The 26370-nt window shown below is 34.0% G+C and overlaps 1 protein-coding gene across 1 annotated transcript in view; it reads right to left on the bottom strand.

Moving 5' to 3' along the window:
- LOC125664327 (uncharacterized) overlaps nucleotides 1-26370 on the bottom strand; it is a 36466-nt gene that overhangs the window by 2932 nt on the left and 7164 nt on the right. The window contains exons 4-19 of the mRNA XM_056144976.1: nucleotides 25379-25503; nucleotides 24955-25125; nucleotides 24651-24758; nucleotides 24352-24440; nucleotides 22933-23031; nucleotides 22509-22724; nucleotides 22281-22359; nucleotides 20754-20881; nucleotides 20282-20503; nucleotides 8062-8127; nucleotides 6288-6348; nucleotides 5551-5653; nucleotides 2509-2609; nucleotides 1354-1474; nucleotides 516-582; nucleotides 37-240 (exon numbers count right to left, since the gene is read on the bottom strand). Of these exons, the coding sequence (XP_056000951.1) occupies nucleotides 37-240; nucleotides 516-582; nucleotides 1354-1474; nucleotides 2509-2609; nucleotides 5551-5653; nucleotides 6288-6348; nucleotides 8062-8127; nucleotides 20282-20503; nucleotides 20754-20881; nucleotides 22281-22359; nucleotides 22509-22724; nucleotides 22933-23031; nucleotides 24352-24440; nucleotides 24651-24758; nucleotides 24955-25125; nucleotides 25379-25503 (1960 nt within the window). The remainder of the gene's footprint in view (nucleotides 1-36; nucleotides 241-515; nucleotides 583-1353; nucleotides 1475-2508; nucleotides 2610-5550; nucleotides 5654-6287; nucleotides 6349-8061; nucleotides 8128-20281; nucleotides 20504-20753; nucleotides 20882-22280; nucleotides 22360-22508; nucleotides 22725-22932; nucleotides 23032-24351; nucleotides 24441-24650; nucleotides 24759-24954; nucleotides 25126-25378; nucleotides 25504-26370) is intronic.

The raw sequence follows: 26370 nt of genomic DNA, 5'->3' as shown, positions 1-26370 counted from the left end.
CATTTCAGTCCATACCCCTATTAAATTTCAACACACCTTTGAGCTATAGTGCATAATGCTCCGATAATCGTAATCCACATTGAAATGTTCAATCTTGCTTTCCGGGAGCCTATCAAAGTTATACGCCAGTGCTGATGGTACGTTTTCCTTGACGATTTCTACAAATGCGTCCCTATCCGGTCGAGACTGCTCATGTTGGAATCCGATGGCGTGCCCGAGTTCATGCACTATAACTCTTTTCTTTAAAAAAAAAAAAAAGAAACTCTGTTTTTCAATAGGTTAATAACAGGACCAAACAATTCAAAACTACAAGAAATTGATGTTCGTGGTATTTATTTTGTTTTATTTTTATCTAAGTTTTTATCGCTGTTGTCTGCAGATGGTTGCACTGATGAAGGTGTAGAAAGGTGTATTTGCGTACATCAAATACTATTACAAAACATATAAAAATATCATTTCATTATTAAAGTTACATCTTAAAAACTGTGTAATTTTCTCAACAATCGATAACTTACCACTCGACAGTTCTTCCCCAGATTTAACTCTTGTTCTCCTTTGACCATACCGATATAAGATGAGCACCTACAATGTAAAGTCAGAATTGTCATGTGCTGAACCCTATTCACGGTCATCACATCGACTTCATTTTACTGCAGGTGAAGAACAAATCCCTCATTGCCGAGAAAGATTCTCCACTGAACACTTCATACCTACACCCATCTATCACATTACCGGGGAAGATTCTCCACAAAACACGTCATACCTACACCCATCTATCACATTACCGAGGAAGATTCTCCACCGAACACGACATACCTACACCCATCTATCACATTACCGAGGAAGATTCTCCACCGAACACGACATACCTACACCCATCTATCACATTACCGAGGAAGATTCTCCACCGAACACGACATACCTACACCCATCTATCACATTACCGAGGAAGATTCTCCACCGAACACGACATACCTACACCCATCTATCACATTACCGAGGAAGATTCTCCACGTCATACTTACACCCATCTATCACATTACCGAGGACGATTCTCCACGTCATACTTACACCCATCTATCACATTACCGAGGAAGATTCTCCACTGAACACTTCATACCTACTCTATCTATCACATTACCGAGGAAGATTCTCCACAAAACACGTCATACCTACACCCATCTATCACATTACCGAGGAAGATTCTCCACCGAACACGACATACCTACACCCATCTATCACATTACCGAGGAAGATTATCCATCGAACACGCCATACCTACACCCATCTATCACATTACCGAGGAAGATTCTCCACCGAACACGTCAAACCTACACCCATACATCGCCTTACCCGTTTCCGTTTTGGAATCGAACTTTGTTGGCGTCCCTGTATGTGGCCTCCCTGATGTTTAGACACGTGTACTTACTCCATTCATTCACGGCAGCTTTAATCTGAACCCTGTCCCCAGAACCTGGAGAAAGGCAACAAAATCAGCATTAATTTTTAGCGATTTTTTTTATTCATTTATTTTTTTGTTCGCTCTTAATTGTTTACCACGGTATTTGTTTAAACTGGAATGTAGCATTCAATATCAACGTGTACATCAAATTAATAAATGAACAAATCAAGTCAAAAGAAATGTTTACTTATATCAATAAATGTACTACTGGTTCAGGGAAAATACTAATAATTGGGTTGAGATTTTACAGTTTTCTTGACGTATATTAGGAAACAAAGGTGTGCTGAATATTTTGAAAATAAATACTTGATGCTTTTCGTGTGATGTAAACCTTTTGAAAATATACACCTATTTTCATGATGATGCAACCATTAGTTTTTAAAAATATACATCCTATTATGTTAGAAAGCTAAGGCTAAAACGTTGAAATATTATACAAATCTTGATTTATATTCGATAATCTAGTTATTCATATGCGAAAATCTTGAGTAATATTCGATAATCTTAATATTTTTATGCGAAAATTTCGATATATATATTCAATAATCTTTAAAATTTTTGATGTATATACAATAATCTTGATATCTATATGCAAATATTTTGATTTATATTCGATAATCTTGATATCTATGTGCAAAAATTTTGATTTATATTTATATTCATTTTCGCATATAATTATAAATATCAAGATTAACGAATATAAATCAAAATTTTTGCAAATTGATATTAAGATTTTCGAATTTAAATAAGGAATTTCGCATAATTGGATATAAATCAAGGTTTGTATAGTACTGCAACGTTTTACGCGTACTACCCCCCCCCCCCCCCCCCGATTTCTTATAATTGTAAAAGTGAGTACCTCTTTCGGGGGTGGGTACAACTTTTTTACAACAACAAAAGCAAAGCAAATATCATCATCCTGACTATGAACGACTTCTAATATGAAACCTTCTTGACTAACTTATCTCTGTAAAAATTCATGGAAAAACAACAGCCAAAGACATTATGGACAAACGAAATGATCCGGGTTATGATTTTTTACGTACTGAAATCATTTGTAACGATGTATGGGACCTCTCTGTTTGGCCAGCGTTTTCTCTTGTTTCTAGTCGCCTTCCTTTTCTTCCTTATACGGCCTTCTAAAGTACTGAAAAAAACCCACAATTAATTATGTAACATGTTCGCATCGTCATGCACTGTAGTGTCAGGTTTGCGTAAACTACGTCCCTCAGTGGATAGAGCGGGGCCACAACAGGGGCATGGTATCTTGTGTAACACTATTTAACAGAGGCATGGTATCGTGTGTAGCACTATTTAACAGAGGCATGGTATCTTGTGTAGCACTATTTAACAGGGGCATGATATCTTGTGTAACACTACTATTTAACAGAGGCATGATATCTTGTGTAGCACTACTATTTAACAGAGGCATGATATCTTGTGTAGCACTATTTAACAGAGGCATGATATCTTGTGTAGCACTATTTAACAGAAGCATGGTATATTGTGTAGCACTATTTAACAGAGACATGGTATCGTGTGTAGCACTATTTAACAGGGGCATGGCATCTTGTGTAACACTACTATTTAACAGAGGCATGATATCTTGTGTAGCACTATTTAACAGAGGCATGGTATCTTGTGTAGCACTATTTAACAGAGGCATGATATCTTGTGTAGCACTATTTAACAGAGGCATGATATCTTGTGTAGCACTATTTAACAGAGACATGGTATCGTGTGTAGCACTATTTAACAGAGGCATGGTATCTTGTGTAGCACTATTTAACAGGGGCATGATATCTTGTGTAACACTACTATTTAACAGAGGCATGGTATCTTGTGTAGCACTACTATTTAACAGAGGCATGATATCTTGTGTAGCACTATTTAACAGAGGCATGATATCTTGTGTAGCACTATTTAACAGAGACATGGTATCGTGTGTAGCACTATTTAACAGAGGCATGATATCTTGTGTAGCACTATTTAACAGGGGCATGATATCTTGTGTAACACTACTATTTAACAGAGGCATGGTATCTTGTGTAGCACTACTATTTAACAGAGGCATGATATCTTGTGTAGCACTATTTAACAGAGGCATGATATCTTGTGTAACACTACTATTTAACAGGGGCATGGTATCTTGTGCAGCACTATTTAACAGAGGCATGGTATCTTGTGTAACACTACTATTTAACAGAGGCATGGTATCTTGTGTAGCACTATTTAACAGAGGCATGGTATCTTGTGTAGCACTACTATTTAACAGAGGCATGGTATCTTGTGTAGCACTACTATTTAATTCACAGGGGCATGGTATCTTGTGTAGCACTATTTAACAGAGGCATGGTATCTTGTGTAGCACTATTTAACAGAGGCATGGTATCTTGTTTAGCACTACTATTTAACAGGGGCATGGTATCTTGTGTAGCACTACTATTTAACAGAGGCATGATATCTTGTGCAGCACTATTTAACAGAGGCATGGTATCTTGTGTAGCACTATTTAACAGAGGCATGGTATCTTGTGTAACACTACTATTTAACAGGGGCATGGTATCTTGTGTAGCACTATTTAACAGAGGCATGGTATCTTGTGTAGCACTACTATTTAACAGAGGCATGATATCTTGTGCAGCACTATTTAACAGAGGCATGATATCTTGTGTAGCACTATTTAACAGAGACATGGTATCGTGTGTAGCACTATTTAACAGAGGCATGATATCTTGTGTAGCACTATTTAACAGGGGCATGATATCTTGTGTAACACTACTATTTAACAGAGGCATGGTATCTTGTGTAGCACTACTATTTAACAGAGGCATGATATCTTGTGTAGCACTATTTAACAGAGGCATGATATCTTGTGTAACACTACTATTTAACAGGGGCATGGTATCTTGTGCAGCACTATTTAACAGAGGCATGGTATCTTGTGTAACACTACTATTTAACAGAGGCATGGTATCTTGTGTAGCACTATTTAACAGAGGCATGGTATCTTGTGTAGCACTACTATTTAACAGAGGCATGGTATCTTGTGTAGCACTACTATTTAATTCACAGGGGCATGGTATCTTGTGTAGCACTATTTAACAGAGGCATGGTATCTTGTGTAGCACTATTTAACAGAGGCATGGTATCTTGTTTAGCACTACTATTTAACAGGGGCATGGTATCTTGTGTAGCACTACTATTTAACAGAGGCATGATATCTTGTGCAGCACTATTTAACAGAGGCATGGTATCTTGTGTAGCACTATTTAACAGAGGCATGGTATCTTGTGTAACACTACTATTTAACAGGGGCATGGTATCTTGTGTAGCACTATTTAACAGAGGCATGGTATCTTGTGTAGCACTACTATTTAACAGAGGCATGATATCTTGTGCAGCACTATTTAACAGAGGCATGGTATCTTGTGTAGCACTATTTAACAGAGGCATGGTATCTTGTGTAACACTACTATTTAACAGGGGCATGGTATCTTGTGTAGCACTATTTAACAGAGGCATGGTATCTTGTGTAGCACTACTATTTAACAGAGGCATGATATCTTGTGCAGCACTATTTAACAGGGGCATGGTATCTTGTGTAGCACTATTTAACAGAGGCATGGTATCTTGTGTAGCACTACTATTTAACAGAGGCATGATATCTTGTGCAGCACTATTTAACAGGGGCATGGTATCTTGTGTAGCACTATTTAACAGAGGCATGGTATCTTGTGTAGCACTACTATTTAACAGGGACATGGTATCTTGTTTAGCAATACTAAAGAATTATCTTTCAAAAAACCACAAGATTACAGTTAGTCTAACTAATATGAAAGTATCTTAATAGAAAGTATATAAATAAGAATGAAAGATCCTAGTTTTATCCCTGTTTGAACAACTGGTTCAGGTGAGCACTGTGGCCCAAGGGACCCTTGCTTCTAGAAGTTTTTTTCCTTCTCTTTAACATATTACATTGATATAAATGACTATTCTTGATATGGCTGGAATGAACGAATTCTTCTGAGATTTACTTTATTAATATGATCGATGCCCCCGCCCCCGCCCCCTCTATCTATACTCACAGTTCTCTTTGTGTTTCCACATAGTCGTCAAGATTTATCAATATGTCCAGCTCCAGACGGAGGGTTTTAGTGCTGACATTTGCAACGATGTCAAATGAAGTCGCTGAAACAAAAGCAGTTATGTCAATTTGCGAGATTTATATGCGTTTGTTGTTCATTGATGATTGAAAAAAAACCAAAAAACCCATGCATCAACGGAAACTGGCTTAAGGTTGATCGATCCTTCTGTGATGTCATATGTTTTTGCAAAAATCTTTATTAAATTAAACTTTGTGCATGATAGAAATATATCTTTGAAAGGAATTTTATTTACTGAATAAAAAAAGTTAACTATTTTCCATAGATAATCAATTATTTATAATTCAAAAAATGTTGTCAAGGCAAAAACTCCTATGCTGGTATTTCTTCTAATGCATGTCTATGAGATAATGAATTCCCTAATATCCACAATTTAATTTATACATATTTATGAATTAGTAGGTTTTTATACACTGTTGACATTTAAAATTTGTCATTTCAACAAGTTTTTATCTATTTTAAATCTTTCGTATAACGAAAATGTGTGATTTTCTGATGTTAACATATACTTCTGTTTTTGTATATCTGGCATCTTTAAAAAGGTGGCAACATACACATTTTCTTTGGTTATTAATTAACCTTAACTATATTGAGTGGAAATTAACACAGTTTTTCCACTTTCAACCATAAATATTGATAAGTCCAAAATTATTACTCACTCTCTACTGCGGCGTTAGTGATCAATTTATCGATAGGCGCTGCTACCACGTGATTGATTATCTAGGAGAGAAATTTACATATGAATACAAAAGAATATATATATATAAAAAGTAATTAGTACACTAACAAAACAGATAGATATCAAGAACTTTTAATTAGCATTAATCAGCATCAGTCAGTATTATAAAAAATATTTAGTTTAGACCTTAGACCTAACTTTTTGATATTGAAAATTATCAAAGGACAAAAGAAAACATTTTATGAAATGACATGCATGTTTCGGGTGCTACTTTTGTGCGATTATTGTACCCCACCACGCAGTAACTTATCACACGGTGTCTACAATACTAAGGAATACATAAAATCTTTACAGTGATTTTATATAATCATTGTAGAATTAGAGAACCTGAAAACACTGCCATCAGTAAAACCTTGCCAAGTTTCCTAGTTCGTCAACGTGTAAATCACGTACAAAACACTGTCGTCATATCGTACACATCGTACCACATACAACGCATCAGTACTAGTCTACATGTAGTCGGTCCTGTTTGTATATACATAACACCGTGTAATGTAACTCGTTATACGTACATGTATATATATGGGACAGTGAGGTAGCGGACTAACTATCGGTATTTAATATATCCTCCATTTCGAACTGCCCTTGTCTGTATTCTTAGCCTTCAGTTGAAGGTCTACATATCGTTTCTTCTTGGACAATTTCGTATTACCATACATTAGAAATATGTATCCATGTAGCGAATTATAATAAATCATTAATTGTAAGGTGCTAATTATATATAAATAATCAATTTTCATGATATTCTCCCGCGAAATTCAAAGACTCGCTTAATATCTTCATCATTGATTCATATATATATATATATATATATATATATATATATATATATATATATAATAGTTACTTTTCGCAATGATCGGTAAAAGTATAGGTAAAAAATAAAAATGAAACACGAAGACGTTAATGAAGATTTGAAATGAAAGCGCTAAAGCTTTACTAAACGTCTTCGTGATTCATTTTTATTTTTTACCTATATATATATATATATATATATATATATATATATATACTTGACCTTTCGAGGAGCCATCTATATCGCTAGACGACTATTTCTGTTTAGCTATTTGACTTTAAAAAATTGAATTCCAAAATATTCAAGAACTCAACCTAAAATGTTTTGAATATAATAAATTCACAAATTTTCAACATCATCAGAAACCTTTGGCTAACAAAGATGATGTTTCCTTTTACGTAATACTTTCATTAATTTGTCCATATATGGTAATTAAATACCGCATCTTGATTATGAAGACCGTCTCTGAATCTTGTTTACGGAATCGTTGAATAAATACGTGCAACGAGGAAACGAAATATATGTGCTTTCAAAAATCTACGAAAAGCAGTAAATTACCCAATATTTCAGCATCTATACCATATTTCTGCGATAGAATATAGATTTGATGTTAAAGCTGTGCATGCCACAGCCATTCATGAATTTAGTTCAATAAGGATTAGTAAATGATACTTCATTCGACATTGAGACTGGCATTTATGTTAGATCTACTAGTATAATGATATTAAGTGGGTTAATCTAAATTAAGATATCCTGAAAGTCCTATATTCAAATTAAGTATCTTTGTTTAGTGAAAACCCGTGAATGTGAAATTTGAGGAGGGGGGGGGGGGGGGCTAACAAAGAACGAAAAACATAGTAACATTTAAGAATTATCTAGTTCTACAAAATATCTTTACCAATTCTATAATCCCGTGGGGATCCGGGTTAGAATAGGTCCTCAGTACCCCCTTGCTTGTCGTAAGAGGCGACTAAATATGGCGGTCCTTCGGATGAGACCGCAAAAACCGAGGTCCCGTGTCACAACAGGTGTGGTACGATAAAGATCCCTCCCTGTTCAATGGCCATAAGCGCCGAGCATAGGCCTAAATTTTGCAGCCCTTTACCGGCAGTGGTGACGTCTCCATATTCATGAGTGAAATATTCTCGAGAGAGACGTAAAACAATATTCAATCAATCAATCATTTCTATACTAGAATTACATCAACCATGTACAATTGTTGATGGGAATAGTTAAGACACAAACAAGGATGCAGGCAAACTGAAAAAAAGGTTTCTCTTGGTAAGGTCATTCAGCTATATAATAATTTATACAGAAAATTTACCTGCACACAAAGGATTCCAAATGATAAGACAAAAGTATCCATGGTGAAAAATGGATCACAATTTGAAACTATCACATCATCTCATCTTTGTGATATTTATATTCATGTCTACAGCTTATATCAAAAGTATATCCTTTTCACGGGATATAAAATGGGTGAGTGAACACGACTAATTTTATATCAAGATCACAAATAATATTCATATTAATGAATAATATATTCAAAGATGTCATGCCATGTGTTTCATAACTGTTTTTTATTGAAAAACATCAAAAGTATGAGTGTTAGATTCGATTTTAGTTGTGTCTTAATTTTGACACACACTGTACAGCGTGACAGGTCTTAAGGTCGGTTACAAATAGAAACGTGTGAAGCATCCTGAATCCTTCTTTATTACACCATCAAGTTTTTCTACCAATCAAATAACCATGTCAATACTTTAGGATGGGAGCTAGTTTTTCTTCAAAACCTTGTCAATGTTATTATAACTTACACCAATATAAAACGCGTATATGACCTTTCAGCTTGTCATGGAAGCTCTCATTACCTCTCTATAATATAAAATATAGAAAATTATAGATGTAATGAATAAGTGCCTAGGCTGTTCATATAATGCAGGGCATGAAAACAAATTTATTCCTTAATAACTTTTTAAACAAAAAAAAAAAAGGGGGGGGGGGGCTGGTGCAAACAACGGAGGTGGTTGGTTGGTGGATGTTCGTCATAAATTGTTTACATTTAATTTATGAATAGAATTCCACACCTCTGATGTCACAGCAGTCCCAGTTTCAGGTTAATGTAATTGTAAACAAGTCATATAAGTGCTTGTAACTACCCCAGTAATCCCCAGGAAGAAGCTGACCCCGTTATGTAGCGTGCGTCTCTGCTCTCATGATTTCACAAACCACAATCTATATAAGGGGGGAGGGGGGTGACTTCAAATTTATGAATCAAAATAGTGAATACAGTTGATGACCCATTCAACTCATAGCTGAGAGAGAGAGAGAGAGAGAGAGAGAGAGAGAGAGAGAGAGAGAGCAGTATTGTTGAATTGTATTCTATGAACTACAAATAATCTCCAAGCTTTTCAGCTGAAAATTGCTACAAAGATGGCAGTACCGTGTCTGAAATCACAATCGTATAATGTTTACAGGTGTATAAAGATGACAGAGGACATTATGTGTTGCTTATGTTCAAGCAATTTCCCCCGTCAAACTACGCATTTGGCATATATATAATGTATTCTACACCCGAAAAAGTAAAGATTGATAGCTATGAAGAATACCGTCTCCGATGATTTTCTGTGCTTGAGTCAAAGAATTCTCCGTCTCCATATGAGTGAAAAATTCACGAGAGAAACATTAAACAAGATCCAATCAACATAACCCAAATGTCATTTTCTGATGACCATTTGGCCTAACCGTGTTCAGTTTGAGATAGATATTGCTCATTTGCCAAATGACATCAACCTCAGTGAACATTGAACTTATGTTTTACCATCGTTGCAAGCTACGCCTATTGTCTCCGTTTTGAGGTATGGTAGGACTCAGTAACCGTGGCTAGCGACGACGATGTTTTACATACATACACTATGCCCGCGGGAGTTTCCTACTGATACCGGTCGCGGTAGATTAGTGATAGCGTTCGCTCCATAGCCGGGAGGTCGTGAGTTCGATCCCGCTCGTGTTATGGCCTTGTCATACCCAAGACGTTAAAATAGGTAGTGATCTTGCTCCTTCGTCAAAGAATCGGAATTTAGAAGTGAGAACACTGACCGTGTCGCGGCAGGCGTTGGCACGATAAAGAATCCTCACTGCTACGGCCCTGAGCGCTAAGCATAAATCTAAAGGTACGTCACCTAGAGCTGGTGTATGGAGCGCCAACTTAATATAAACTCAAATAATTGAAGATATCTTCAATTATTTGAAGATATCATCAATTCATTTGATACGCGCAAATTTTTTATTAAAGATCTCTTCAAATGATATCTTCAATTCTGAATTATTGCGCGCATTAATTGAATTGATGATAGCATTAATTCTTCAGCTGAATTGATGCGCGCTTTAATTGAATTAATGATCTCTTCAAATGAATTAATGATATCAACAATTGAATTGATGCGCGCTACAATTCAATTGAAGAGAGCAATAATATTGATATAATGCGCGCATTAAATCAATTGATGAGAGCAATAATTGAATTGATGCGCGCATTAATTCATTTGATGAGAGCAGTAATTGATTTAATGCGCGCATTAATTCAATTATAGCTCTCTTCAATTGAATTAATGATATCTTTAATTCATTTGAAGAGAGCAATAATTCTTTTAGAGAGAGCAACTATATAATTAAAGATATTTTCAGTTCAACATAATCACAATTGACTTAATGATCTCTTTAATTGAATTGTTCCTCTCTCTAAAAGAATTGATGACTGCATTAATTCCTTATACAAACGCATTGTAAATGATTAAAGATATCTTCAATTGAATTAAAAAGATCATCAAATTATTTATACCGAGCTCTAAATTAATTATTGCGAGCAAAATGTCTACGAAATTGATGCTCTCATCAATTGAGTTGAAGAGAACAATAATTGAATTAATGCGCGCATCAAATCTATTATTGCTCTTATTAATTCAATTGATGCGCGAATAAATTGAATTGAAGAAAGCAATAATTGAATAAAAGCGCGCATTAAATCAATTATTGCTCTCATTCATTCAATTGATGCGCGCATTAATTCAATTGATGAGAGCAATAATTGAAGCGCTCATTAATTCATTAGATGAGAGCAATAATTGATTTAATGCGTGCATTAATTCAATTAAAGAGAGAAATAATTGAAGTGATGATATCTTCAAATAATTGTATTAATCTTCAATTATTTGAGTTTATGTTAATTTGGCGCTCCATACTGGTGAAATCTCAATATATGTAAAAAAAAAAAAAAAAAAAAAAAAAAAAAAAAAATTCCGACATGACGTAAAACAATCAATCTACTGATAAATTGATTGTATATTGTTTAACGTCCCGCACAAGAAGTTTTCACTCATATGGAGACGTCACCATCACAGGCACCTGAAGTGTGGATAGCTTGTAGAGATCTATTGTACATATCCCCCTTTTAGAATGAAATTATTGTTATACAGAACCAATAATTTATCCAAGATATGTTATTTTCCACCGATCACCCTCATAGTCGTTCTGAATAGTCAGTTTCTACACCTTCTGTAAGCTTTAGAGATGACCACTTGTTGAGATACTAATATTAGTTGACTCATCAACAATACTAAATCTCTTACCTGGGTTGGTTCACATATGCTTAAAAGATGTTCACCTTCAAAATCATTGATACATGCATAAAGAGAAAAGAGGAAAGGATACAATGCTTCCCCTTGCATTAAACCATTTGTAGAAAAGAGAAATCAAATCGGAATTAAATTTAACACATGCAAGGTGAAGATAACGAACAGTGATCAATCTCATAACTCCTATAAGCAATACAAAATAGATAGTTGGGCAAACACGGACCCCTGGACACACCAGAGGTGGGATCAGGTGCCTAGGAGGAGTTAGCATCCCCTGTTGACCGGTCACACCCGCCGTGAGCCCCATATCCTGATCAGGTAAACAGAGTTATCCGCAGTCAAAATCAGTGTGCCAAGAACGGCTTAACAATCGGTATGAAACACGTCAGACAGCATTTGACTCAATGCGATGTTGTATTAACGAACTAGATCGTTATAACGACCATAGAATTTGCGAAATGCTGACTTCAATCGAGACTGTTGAAATCCTGTACCATCAACTTGTTTGTCAGTAGCTTACCTCGATTTAAAAACTGACTATACCCAGAACAAGCTCTTGCATATCGAATCAGTTAAGATATATAAACACCATATGCAGGTGATAATGGAATATTGCTACATAAATATGGGAAGTTGACGATGGAGAAGCTGAAATCATCCCGTTTGTCATACAGTTGAGTTGTTACTAGCTTTGTCAGCTGGAATCAAAACATATTCCTCATGTAACCTATCTAATTCTTTTATCACTTCTGGTTTACTAAACACAGAAGGATAGATGGTACGTACTTTTGTTTTCATGTGTCTAATGCGGGATTTTAATATTCCTCTTATGCTTTTAACCCATTCTGACAATGTATCAAGTTCTTCTTTTTCATATTTAGCCCATCGTCTGGCATAATCTTCGACAGAACTCATAATAGAGATGAAGTTCTATCGCCAATTAAAAGACCGAGGTTCTCTGTATTTAGGACCTTTAAGAATAAGTGATTTGAGGTCCTCATTTTCAACTATATCAACATCACCAGTAATGACATGTCCAGCTGGACTATAGTTGAAAGAAGATGAAGAACAAGAACATGTTGATGGATTACGTATAAGATGGTCTATATCTATGCACTGCAAAGTTTGTTTATAATTAAAAAGTTTGGATGCAATAGTAGAAGTATAGCTGTAGGAAATACAGGGTGTAGACTTGAACTTGAAATAAGTTGGAATACACGACTGAACCCTTTTATGACGAAGAATGTTGCTTATGTTGACGGCATCTATTCCTTTGTTTGTAAATTTGAGCAAGGAACTGACGGCATGATTTGGAAGGAATATCATCCATGGTCCGTACATGCTTCGTTAAGGTTCCACTTCAGTCAAATGTAACAAGGTTCTATAGATAAATTTTATAGCCAAAAAATTCGTTTTTTGAATACTAGTAGCCATAACTAAATTGAAACAATATCAAGCTCACTATTTTTATGTGTGAAATTGAAAGTAAGTTAGATATCTTTCTAATGTATGAACAAATGGAAATCACCGTAGTCTAGTCAATATACAGCTTATACTTAAACGAGCCGCAATAAAATTAATCTTCAATTAGGTTCGTGATAAACAAAACGTCCATCAAAATTGACTAAAAAGGAGGGTAGTGACTTTCTTTTGATAAGGGGTGTAACTCATGCAAATCATGCTGAATGTTATTGACCAAGCAATGGAAAGTATATTTTCACAGCTCCATTAACATTTTCTAGCTAAATAAAAGTGAGAAAGTTTAATGTGCACCTAATTTAAAATCTGAGCATTATTTTTGTATCCCACATCGAAAATAAAGTCAATTGGTCAAATGACATCTGTTTTCAATGTCAGTTACGAAAGTTCAATAAAAGGATAATTTTTATTGCAATATGTCCAAAAAATACTTTACAACTCTTTTTGTATCAGTAATATTACATTGTCTGATAAATGATAAGTATATCAAAATTTAAGTGGAGTATGATTTGCTTAGTTTTCGATTCTTAATATTTATACCCTTAATATTGCGAAATCTATTGAGTTTTTTCTCTTTTATAAAAATCATACATAAATAAGTTATTAACATGAAAGAAAACAAAACATCTCAGAGTTTTGAAAGTTTTACATGATACACTAAATCACAATTAAACTTTCCCTTTTTGACATAAATTCTACTATACAATATATCACATCAACTGAATTTTGTTGTCACTCGGAAATTATATTCATTTACAAGTAAAAAACACCCCTATCATATGTAGTAAATACAATTATTATAGCCAGGTAGCAAATAGGGACTAACACAACACACAATACCAAAGTCCAAACTACTACACGTGAAAACTGGTATATTAATGCTACTTCTAATATCCAGTATTTCTCATACATACATGAAACAAAGTGCAAACATCGGGCAGGCTTGACGTATTCCTCTTTGATATTGAAATCCATACATGCCACCCCCCCCCCCCTATTTTGAAGTAATGTAGGACTGGTGTAGAGGGTTTTTATCATGCTAATGAAATTCTCTCCACGTTAAATTTTGCACAATGAAAGGCGAAGATCAATCTCATAACTCCCACAAGGATTACAAAATAAAGAGTTGGACAAACATGGACCCCTGGACATACCACAGGTAGAATCAGGTGCTTAGGAGGAGTAAGCATCCCCTGTCGAACGGTCACAGCCGCCGTGAGCCCTATATCTTGATCAGGTAAACAGAGTTATCCGTAGTCAGAATCAGTGTGCCAAGAACGGTCTAACAATCGGTATGAAGCACGTCAGACAACATTTGACCCAATGATTGGTTGTATTGGCAAACTAGATCGTTTAAACGACCATAGAATTTGCGAAATGCTGACTTTAATCGAGACTGTTGAAACCCTTGCACCATCAACTTGTTTGTCAGTAGCCTGCCTCGATTTAAAAACTGATCATACGCAGAACAAGATCTTGCGTATCGAATTAGTTGAGGGATATAAATACCATATGCAGGTGATACTGGAATATTGCTACATAAATGTGGGAAGTTGACGATGGAGAAGCTGATATCTCCACTTTGCATCATCCTGTTTGTAATAAAGTTCAGTTGTTAGTTTGCCGTTAATATCTATTTTCAATAGAATATCTAAGTATGAAGCAGAAGTGAACGACTTTGTGGTGTCTTTTATTTCGAGTTCACTGGGATATATCGAATCGACATGTGAATGAAAATTATTATTGTTAGTAGTTAAAACGTCGTCGATATATCCAAATGTCGATTTGAAAGCCACAGCAAGAGATTTTTTTCTTCTCATGTGCCGGTAGAAGCTTTTGAATAAATTCTGCTTCATACATAAATGTCACCTAACAAAGGAGCACAATTTGTGCCCATTGGAATTCCAACAGACTTTTGGAAGACCTGATCACCAAAGACTAAGAAGATATTTTCAATGAGGAATTCAAGCATATTTTTTATTTCGACTTCAGAGTACTTGTGCGTGGAATCAGAGTGGCGTTTAACAAAGTAATTTTTAGGATGACTGATCACTAGATACCAAAATTTCCTTATTCCACTTTTGTTGAAGAAGCAACAGTCTATGATGTCAAAAAGTCTAGTCTTTAATTTACCGTGAGGAATGGTGTAAAGTGTTGAAAAGTCATACGTTTTGATGTTGTTGATCCGAGAAAGGTTCTGCGATTTCAAATTCACTATAAGTCGAATATCCTTTTGAAATCTAACAATAAATCAAGATAATGATTCATAGTGTTCATATATGTTAAATATCATTCTTGCAATTCCCGCTATATGTCTTTCTGTTTTACATATGATCTGTAGCTTTCATACACTGTACCAAGGTCAGTAACTTGTTACAATTTCTAATATACATGTAGACACGATTTGAACTGAAAATGTTCAAATTTAATTTTTCCACTTTCAATATTTAAGTGAGGTATTTCTAATGGACAGCAAAAATTGTCGAGTTACAAGACAGATACAGAGGTCACAATTCTTTGTTATGTATAAACAAGGTTTGCGTTTTGTTTTTGTTTACATAGGTTATATACACATTGTACTAGTAAGGTTTTGTTTTTGTTTACATAGTTATATACACATTGTACTAGTAAGGTTTTGTTTTTGTTTACATAGGTTATATACACATTGTACTAGTAAGGTTTTGTTTTTGTTTACATAGGTTATATACACATTGTACTAGTAAGGTTTTGTTTTTGTTTACATAGGTTATATACACATTGTACTAGTAAGGTTTTGTTTTTGTTTACATAGTTATATACACATTGTACTAGTAAGGTTTTGTTTTTGTTTACATAGGTTATATACACATTGTACTAGTAAGGTTTTTGTTTAAAGCAGATTTTTCAAATTACAAGTTAATTCTGAAATCAGTTAAACAGTTTCTAGTGTTTGTAATATCTCATTTTATTTTAAACATATTTTCTATTAAGCAATTTACATGTACACAAAAATATTCCACGAGTCTGTTTACATAACAAAGAATTGAGAGTGCTGTATCTCACCAACTGACATTCACATTTTACTGACCATTAGAATACCTTGTAAACATTAGAATTGGGAAAGTAAATGAAAACGTTTAGTTCAAAATGTGTCCATGCCCCCTTAAAATAAAATAAATCCTTTTTTCAATACAATTTTCACTTTATACAAGTAACTACATAATTTGAATGCATTTGACATAATGCCATCATTTTCTTCATAAATAACATTATTGTTATTATCAACTTTGGTAATCATATTGCAACTTGTTTTTCTCTCTCTTGATTAAAAAATATGAAGTACTTTTTTCATCTTTTCTCATCCAGATGGATATCGATCTTACATAAGCCCTTCTGCATTTTTGCCCATAGAATTAATCAATTTTATTTACAAGTAATCATTTGTATCTCATCTATTTGAGAGTAGCGTTAATTTCTAATAGTTTGATTTGATTTTCAATATTCGCTTCCATATGAAATTTGCATTCTCCTTAGATCCGTGGAATTTTTAATTGATACCGGGTATTCTAAGATGTTCTCATTTTGATCTTGTGTTTTAGATACATATTTTTAAAAAAAAAAGTTTCTTATCTCATTGCATTTTTTTCATTGTTCAGCAGTATAATGTATTCATTTTCCAGTATTCACTACCTCATGTAGTACACGAGGTACAAAAATCAAAATACGAACTGAATCTTACGTCATCTAGAGCTGATTCTGTAAATGACTTGGTTTTGCATTGGTGGTCGTTCGCTTTGCAAAGTGGTTGACTGATTTTGAAATAGAGTCGGTATGTATTTCTTCGTTTTGTATCAAATTTCTTTAATTTTTACTTTTCCCGCCGCCCATAACTGTCCCCATTGCACAAGTAAACGTCTGCTGCAGCTCATAAGGGTTTTCACTGAGTGACCAGCATTCAATGAAAGGTGAAGATAACAAACAGTGATCAATCTCATAACTCTTATAAGCAATACAAAATAGATAGTTAGGCAAACACGGACTCCTGGACACACCAGAGGTGGGATCAGGTGCCTAGGAGGAGTAAGCATCCCTTGTCGACCGGTCATACCCGCCGTGAGCCCTATATCAAATGAAACGATTTTTTTTTTTACATGTCTATCAATTTCGGTGCTACCTGTTTGATAGTTGAAATCACTACACACAATTAGATAATCTACATTCAAAGCATTTTTGTTGACCCTTTATAACATTTTTAGTTGAAAGACATTTTTCTCATTTTCATTATTTGGTGCAGAATAATTTGCCAAATTCAAAATTTCATCTGAACATTTCATATTTTTCTACCATAGTTGATTTAATCTCAAAACCAGGGTTTTCTTTAAACAATATAGATACACATCTGCTGTGTACAGAATTATAAAAACTATGAATTTTATATCCATGTCTTGTAAATCATACAGTATATTGCTTCATTCTTCTAAACAAAATGTGTTTCTTGCAAGAAAATTATCTATTTAAAATAACCATAAGTACAAGTGTATGCAAGTCTCGAGCATTTAAAATATAGAATGAAATAAAGTTTGAAGATATTCACAAATTCAGAGTTACATGTACACCGGTGCATGGTTGGTATAGATAATATTAATCACCCGACCCTTTCCATTCTGTTCCCCCTTGTATCCCGTACAGAGTTGTCTATCTTAGTCTAGTTCTCTTCAGGATTGGGGGATTTTCCTTTCTTTGGCGATACATCACAATGAATTAAAAGCTGTTACGAATTGCTTTCAAAATTGCCTTTTATTCAAATAAAATTATTGTGCAACAATATATTCTGAATTTAAAACTGATTAGAGGGCTTTCTGTAAGTTATGTGCAAATCTTGAATCATTTTCCTTATTATCTTCTTTGCAAATAATCATGTTAATGGCGTGAGGCTTGCTGACTGTCGATTTTAGTGTTGGCGGGTTTACCGACGACATTGCCGTTGAAGTAACGTTAATCTCAAAGTTTATCTGATAGCATAACTTCACGATGATTGAAATCATATTTCTAACATGAATGCGAAATTTATTTTAAATTTTGAAATGCATAACTATGTTTCACTAATTTTTTATATAAGTAAAATATAACATACAATGTACCTTACTTGTATAGAGAGCCAAATTTTTACTACACTGGCAAAGTTCAGTTCTATTGCCAATCTTTTACAATGATCACACATAGTGTACTATACATATACCACACATCATCTACTGTCTCTCAATATCAAGACAGAGTAAATGTAATATGCATATAATTTACAAAGATATGTATCTATAAAATAGAAAATCAAAATATAATAATACTTGTGATATCACAACTATTTCTTCAAAGTCTAATGCCACAAATGAATATTGTAATTGTGCAAAACGGTTATATACTCATTAGCATGCAGAAAACATGTATATTATAATAATATCACAACAGTTTTCAAATGCATTTAGAAAATAAACATGTCACACACAATGAATTTGATTATTGCTGTCAGATAGAAATTCTTTAAGGCCTGTGTTCATTCTACATGGTTGGGTATACACTGTTTACATGAAGATTAAATACACTATAATTCCACAACAATGAGTATTGTATAAACAAGATTTGTCACATACTATTTGAATATAATACAGACATCATGCATTAGGTGTAGCTAGATGAAACGTACTGAGAATTTATATAAAAAGGGTTAAACTTATTTCAATCTACATGCAGTGCAAAATTGTTTGTCGGAATTGCTATCAATTACTATCCTATTAAAACGAACAATATTTTATGTCCACAATTTGTATTGAAAAATAAAATTTTACTTTCCACATTTGTAAATAAATAACTCCAGAAACATGTTTGATATTCTTGTACTCTGTAGGTCTTTTTCCTGTGGAGTATGTATAATTAAATTTCTCTTCAACAAAGTTTTTGTTATCTATAATCTTTTGTTATTGACAATATCCCCTTGCAATGAGTGTCTCAAAACTTTTTCTACAACATTCCATAGTGACCTTGAACTTTGGATCCCAAAATCAATAGGGCTCTTCTCTTGATAATAAGCTACATGAGAAATAGCAGTATCAAATAAGTCGAGCAAATAAATGTGGGCTTTAGAGTGTCTATAAACTTTTTCTATGAAGTCTTGTAGTGACCTTGAACCTTGACCTTTTGAACCCAAATTCAATTTTCTTCTTGATAACAAAGCTACCTATGAAGTACCAAATCAATCAAGCAAAACAAGTGACCTGATGTAGGGTGTCTACAAACTCAGTGTTACTCACCCACACATGAATGTTCCCGTTCCTATATACCCTCTCGCAATGAATTGTGAGGGAATACTGAAGCAAAATTTTTGTGCAAATACCTGAGAAAAACATCAACACAATCCTGAGAACTAAAACCTACTAATCTCTCATACAGCCCAACTTCTGATTGACCAGAAGAAAGGCTTATACATGTACACTATTCATAGGTAATCCGGTAACAGATAGTGGCATGCGCAGTTGTATACCTCCATCAAAGGTTAGCGTATAATCTGTAGCAGTTAAATATGATATTAGCAGATTTTTGTAGTAGCTGAGAAAGATGCTAAGAAGCTGTCTGCACTGTACATGAAATACATTTCTGTATTGGCACACAATAACAAGATAAGTTAGTGTCATACAACATAGCAAATATCACAAAATTGTGATAGGAACTTGATGAGAATTTTTATATATAAAAAAAGGTTTCTAATAATATGTATATTGTGAATAAGGAATATACATTCTGCAAACAGCAAATGAAATCAATCAGGAATGTGCCCAATAATCTGCGGTACAGACAAGTCAATATGTGATGGCAGTCTTGATGGATCAAAAACAAAAGCATAGATGTAACTAGGCAGGAGCTGGGAGACAAAATGTAATGTCTCATAATATAAAACTACCAATATTTGTTCTGATGTATAAAAAAAAACAACCCCAAAAGCCAATGTAAACCAAATCATAAATGTCCAGTTCATGAATCGTCAGCTGAATCTCCATTTTGCAATCTTGTGTAGTTAGTAATATTGGAATCCTTTTGAATAATTCTCTCATGTTCCAAATTTGGCCCTCTAAACAATAGAGAAATTTCTTCAATTGTTTTTCCCTTTGTCTCTGGAACTCTTCTGTAAATGAAGATCCAGAAAAAAACCAGAAGCACCACGAAAGGGAGGAAGGAATACTGATGGATTAGCAACTCCTAAAAATAAACAAAAGGTCAAAGTAGAATCACTACTCTGTACTTAAAAATAAACAAAAGGTCAAAGTAGAATCACTACTCTGTACTTAAAAATAAACAAAAGGTCAAAGTAGTATCACTACTCTGTACTTTATGAATCACGTTCATTCAGTTAGTACTTTTTCATATGATTATAATTTATACTTTGGTGAAAGCTAAAATATATAATGCATATATTTGGTGACAAGTATTGCATCAGAATCATGCTTACATTTAACAAAGGGAAGACCAGTCCCACTGTGAAGTTTGAAAACCAGTTAACCATGGTGGATACAGAAACTGCAGCTGATCGTGGACCTTGGGAAAAAATCTCGGCCACCATAAACCAAGGAATAGAACCTGTCAAAATCGGTCATGTTAAAATTCATACAATTCATCTCAACTTATGTCTCCTATAAAATCAGATAAGCTATTTGCTTTAAACCAAAAACCATTTTTTGTTCTTTTTATATTAATTTTTTCCCCAAATTACAAGGGCCATCCTCAAAACTACTCATGATATATGTATAATCATGTCATGAAATGCTAAACAACACTGTAATTTTTCTTCATTACAGTACATTACTTTATAATATAACATAAGTGGCTGAATATTTTCTATCCTGGTTGCCATAATCTGTACTATTTTTATATACATCTGTAATTAGATAGAAGCATTCAGTGACTTGTTACAGTTCTTATCATTACTCAATCCTACAAAAACAGTAAGTGTCAAAGCACTTAAAATACAAACACCTATAGGTCATCAACTCCACTTTATTCCCTCCTTCTGACCTTAGAGTGGATAAACTCCAAGATGACATTTTAAGGTGGGTCCTTAGTCCTGGATTTTTGGGGTTTAGGTAGCATTTTTTTGTTTGGAATCAATAGATTAACATTCAGAGTAATGAGAAAAGGCAAATTAGTTAAGGATTTCCAGATTTATTTTCATTACAGACACTACTGAAGTAATGTACCCCTATGTAGATTTTTATGAAATTCATTGGAAACAGTTATCTGTTGTTATTTTAAAATAAAAACAACAACAAAAATTTTAAATTGCATTTATTTATCAGGAAACATGTCAATAACTAAAACACATGTCATTTTCAATATGTTCATCAAGTTTTAGTATAATAAGTGCAAAATTATTGAATTAGCCTTATTCTCCAAAATGTTAAAAAACAAACAAATATGGACACAATTTCCTTATAGCATGGTTTACATATCATTTTTTCTGTTTATATTAGTAGATGTTATAGTTATTTATGAAAAAAAATCCATACCTTTCCTTAATAATTTCAAATCTATAGCTTCCAGAGTATGTATACCCCCATAAAAACCCTAAATCTGGCACCATACAACTGAGCTATTCAAAACCACTCATGGATTAAAATTTTATGTAATTTCATGAAAAGACACAGATAATAATTCCTTATCACCTTGGTAAAATGTTTGTGAAAAATATAGGAAATCTATTGCATAATGGACTTGATAAATAATTTAATGAAAACAGGGTTATTGTCCTTGGATTCAATATTTTGAAACGCATCATTGACTATTCAAATATAACTAAGACTTTTGAAATATTTTATGGCTAACAAGATTTTTTACAATAACTATTGAAAAAGACTCCAACAAAATTGATGTTCCAGTCATTAAATTATTGACTTTGCACAATCTTATGACGTCACAGGAGTGTGGAACTACGTTAAGTGATGATTTTCTCACCACAGAATATGTATCTTATTTAACTGACCTGGTCCAGTGGCAAATGAGATGATGTAACATATCACAGCTACAATGGCAAGGTAGGACATCCAGGTCCAGTTTTCTTCCTACAACATTCAAATATTTCTTATTGAGTATACGCAAAACATGTATGAAAAACACATGCACTATCTGATCTACGCTATCAACTGAGAGAACTGTCATACATGCAACTACATTATCACAAAATGAACTGTGAAGCAAGTATAATACTTACCTTGATAAGTATAAGTGAGAGGGCTAGAATGGAACTGAAGATAAATAATCCCCCAACACCTATCAATAAAAGTGACCGTCTGCCAGCTTTGTCCATAATGAAGGCAGAGATGAGAGTCATGGCTACATTGACCCCTCCTGTTGCTAAAGTAGCATATTCAGCATTACGTGCACTTAAGTCAGCGGTTTTGAAAATTTCTGTGGAGTAATATATCACCTAAAAACATGAAGAAAAAAAACCCCAAATCAACATTTCAGATAAATCCATGCTATATTCTACTCACAGTATACAAAAGCTTGAATGTTTTGAAGAACTCAGATGGGTTAGATATGAATTTTTTTTTCATTTCCCATTTTAAATATTAAAAAAAATTCTGTCAGCAGATTATAGAATTACAACAATATATTAGACATTGATGACTTACAGCATTGATGCCACTGAATTGCTGAGTCATTTGTAAAACTATGCTGATTAACAGTGGCTCCCTGAGATATTTGTCATGGAATAAATCCATGAAAGCAAACTGAAAAATCAAAAGACAATAATCAATTTACACTCATCTTCTTCCACACACTGACAACAAAAGTAATCAATTTACACTCATCTTCTTCCACTCACTGACAACAAAAGTAATCAATTTACACTCATCTTCTTCCACTCACTGACAACAAAAGTCAATAATCAATTTACACTCATCTTCTTCCACTCACTGACAACAAAAGTAATCAATTTACACTCATCTTCTTCCGCTCACTGACAACAAAAGTCAATAATCAGTTTACACTCATCTTCTTCCACACACTGACAACAAAAGTCAATAATCAATTTACACTCATCTTCTTCCACTCACTGACAACAAAAGTCAATAATCAATTTACACTCATCTTCTTCCACTCACTGACAACAAAAGTAATCAATTTACACTCATCTTCTTCCACACACTGACAACATAAGTCAATTAAATCAATTTACACTCATCTTCTTCCACACACTGACAACAAAAGTCAATAATCAATTTACACTCATCTTCTTCCACACACTGACAACAAAAGTCAATAATCAATTTACACTCATCTTCTTCCACTCACTGACAACAAAAGTCAATAATCAATTTACACTCATCTTCTTCCACACACTGACAACAAAAGTCAATAATCAATTTACACTCATCTTCTTCCACACACTGACAACAAAAGTCAATAATCAATTTACACTCATCTTCTTCCACTCACTGACAACAAAAGTCAATAATCAATTTACACTTGTCTTCTTCCACACACTGACAACAAAAGTCAATAATCAATTTACACTCATCTTCTTCCACTCACTGACAACAAAAGTCAATAATCAATTTACACCCATCTTCTTCCACACACTGACAACATAAGTCAATTAAATCAATTTACACTCATCTTCTTCCACTCACTGACAACAAAAGTCAATAATCAATTTACACTCGTCTTCTTCCACACACTGACAATGATCAAACATGCTTTTGTAAACTAATTTGCAAGAATTATACATGCAATAAAATCTTTTTTTCTATAAAGATGGCAAAGCGTCCATGGTAGCCTTTCTTTCTTTACATTTATCAAGTTCTCAGGCTATCACTTCATCTCAGGCTATCACTTCGTCTCAGGCTTTATTGTATTTTGTCATTATAAAGAGAAACATATATCAAAGTTGAACTTGTCTCAGATTTGTGGCTCTGGCTTTTGTATTTTTGTCATTATAAAAAGAAACAGATATCAAAGTTGAACTTGTCTCAGATTTGTGACTATGGAGTCCATTAAGACACCATCTTGGCTGTTTATCTGATAGAAGTACTCTGGTATACTCTGACCTTTGGCATTCTTTTTTGTTTCTCTGCCTCACTCCTCATTTCCTCTAACTCCTCACCAACATCATCACTGGCTCTCAGCCATATCAGAGCTAACAGAAAGAAAACATTGCCAGGAAATTCTTCATACACATCATGACAACAAATTACTGTGAATTTAGAGAGAGAAAAATGTCATCTGTGCTGGAATTTAAGTTATAGAGTTCTGCCCATACCACAACATAAATTCCTAATTAAAACATAATCCCAGTGTCTCTAGTACATAGGATGGGGTGATAGGGTGATTCACTCTTCCATCTCACCTTTTTCAGCCTCATCTTCATTCTTTGTTACAAGCATCAGAAATCTTGGAGTTTCTGGACACCATGGTAACAAGCACAGCATCACTACTATTGGAATAACTGTGGCACCTGCATGAAAACAATACATTAAGCTACAACATACAACCATTTTCAAGTCTCTGACCCTTTTGCCTGTCAAACAACTCAGTGATCAACAACACATTCACAGTTAGTGACCCTCCCAATCCAAACACAACACATCTATAGTTAGTTACAAAAAACAACTTCACAGTACCTCTTTTTTCTGAAGTATAACATACTTTACCTAAGACATAGGGCCACAATTCATTGGTTCCCAAGACAACATCTAGCCCTAATATCTGTGAGACTAGCACCCCTGCGGTGATGGCCAGCTGATTAAAGACCCCAGCAAATCCCCTCAGTGATGTTGGGGCTATTTCAGACAAATACAAAGGGGTTGCTCCAGAATTTATCCCTGAAATTGCCAACCATTAACCAAGTTACAATGTGAGAAAAATAACCTTTTTACATACCTATATTTGATATATAATTGAATATCATGAAATCATTCAAACAAAGAATAAACTTTAAAAGCAGAGTTTGAAAGTCCACACACACTTTATGAGGATTTTAAAACAAATATAGCATTATTTAACTTAGAAAATCTAATTAAGTGATGACAACATATATATTTTAATTTGTGCACCATTAAATGGTGTCAAACATACCTGCACAGATACCAACCAGGAAACGGCCAGCTATCATCATTTCATAGGAGTATATATAGTGAAAGGAGAACATGAGAGCTGCTGCTATCAGATGAAGAAGGTTGTTCCTCAAAAGAGCTCCTTTCCTGAAACAGAAATATTTACATTTACCCGAGTCTTTTGTCAGTGATAAACAATCAGCGTTTCATTGTTTGTAATTATAACATACTATCATTGTAACCTTGAAGTGACTTTGAAGTGACCTTGAAGTGACCTTTTAACATGACAGTAAAACCTATACTTATCAAAGAAACACTTCATATCTTGAGTATTTAAAAACACAATCTAATTAAAATTAAATCCTATGATCCGTTCTTCTACTATCGCTACACAATCGCAAATTATCCACTGTATCCATTGCTTTTATATCCCCCATAATGCAAACTAGGCATTCATTCCTTAGGTAAAAGAAGTTCCAAAGTGTCACCAATAGTACATAGACTTCACATGTATTTCTTTAAACTCACTACTTTGGTTCTAACATACAGCTCTTCCTTGAGATGTGATAAGATAATAGTCATGGCAGTAAAGTATAAACAGCAAAATGAATTTAATGAACAGAGTGTGGTTTATAAATATATTTCACGAGATTTCATATCTGATTTCACATTGTCTGATTAATCAGTAAGACATAATTTTTGTGATTGTTCAGTTTATTCATCACTATGTATATAGACATGACAAAAATATTTGCAAGAACCTATCTCTAGTATCAAATTAACCTTACAAATTTATCTGAAAACAAAAATATCGAGAATAAAATCCAATTTACGGTACTAAATAAAATGTGTTTGTGAAACACTGATGCCCTATATGGCAGCAAAGTAATTCTGGTACCAAAGGAAAGGTCTTGTCACAAGGAATACACAAGCCCTAGCACTAAGTGTTCAAAAGTTATGGCAAAGTGTAAAGTTTTTGTGGACAAACAGACCAAAAATTATATACCCCCAAAT

The sequence above is a fragment of the Ostrea edulis genome, chromosome 1, assembly GCF_947568905.1.
Source record: "Ostrea edulis chromosome 1, xbOstEdul1.1, whole genome shotgun sequence".
Lineage (NCBI taxonomy): Eukaryota > Metazoa > Mollusca > Bivalvia > Ostreida > Ostreidae > Ostrea > Ostrea edulis.
Note: the sequence above shows the minus strand (reverse complement) of the source record. Positions and strands in the feature narration are given on the sequence as shown.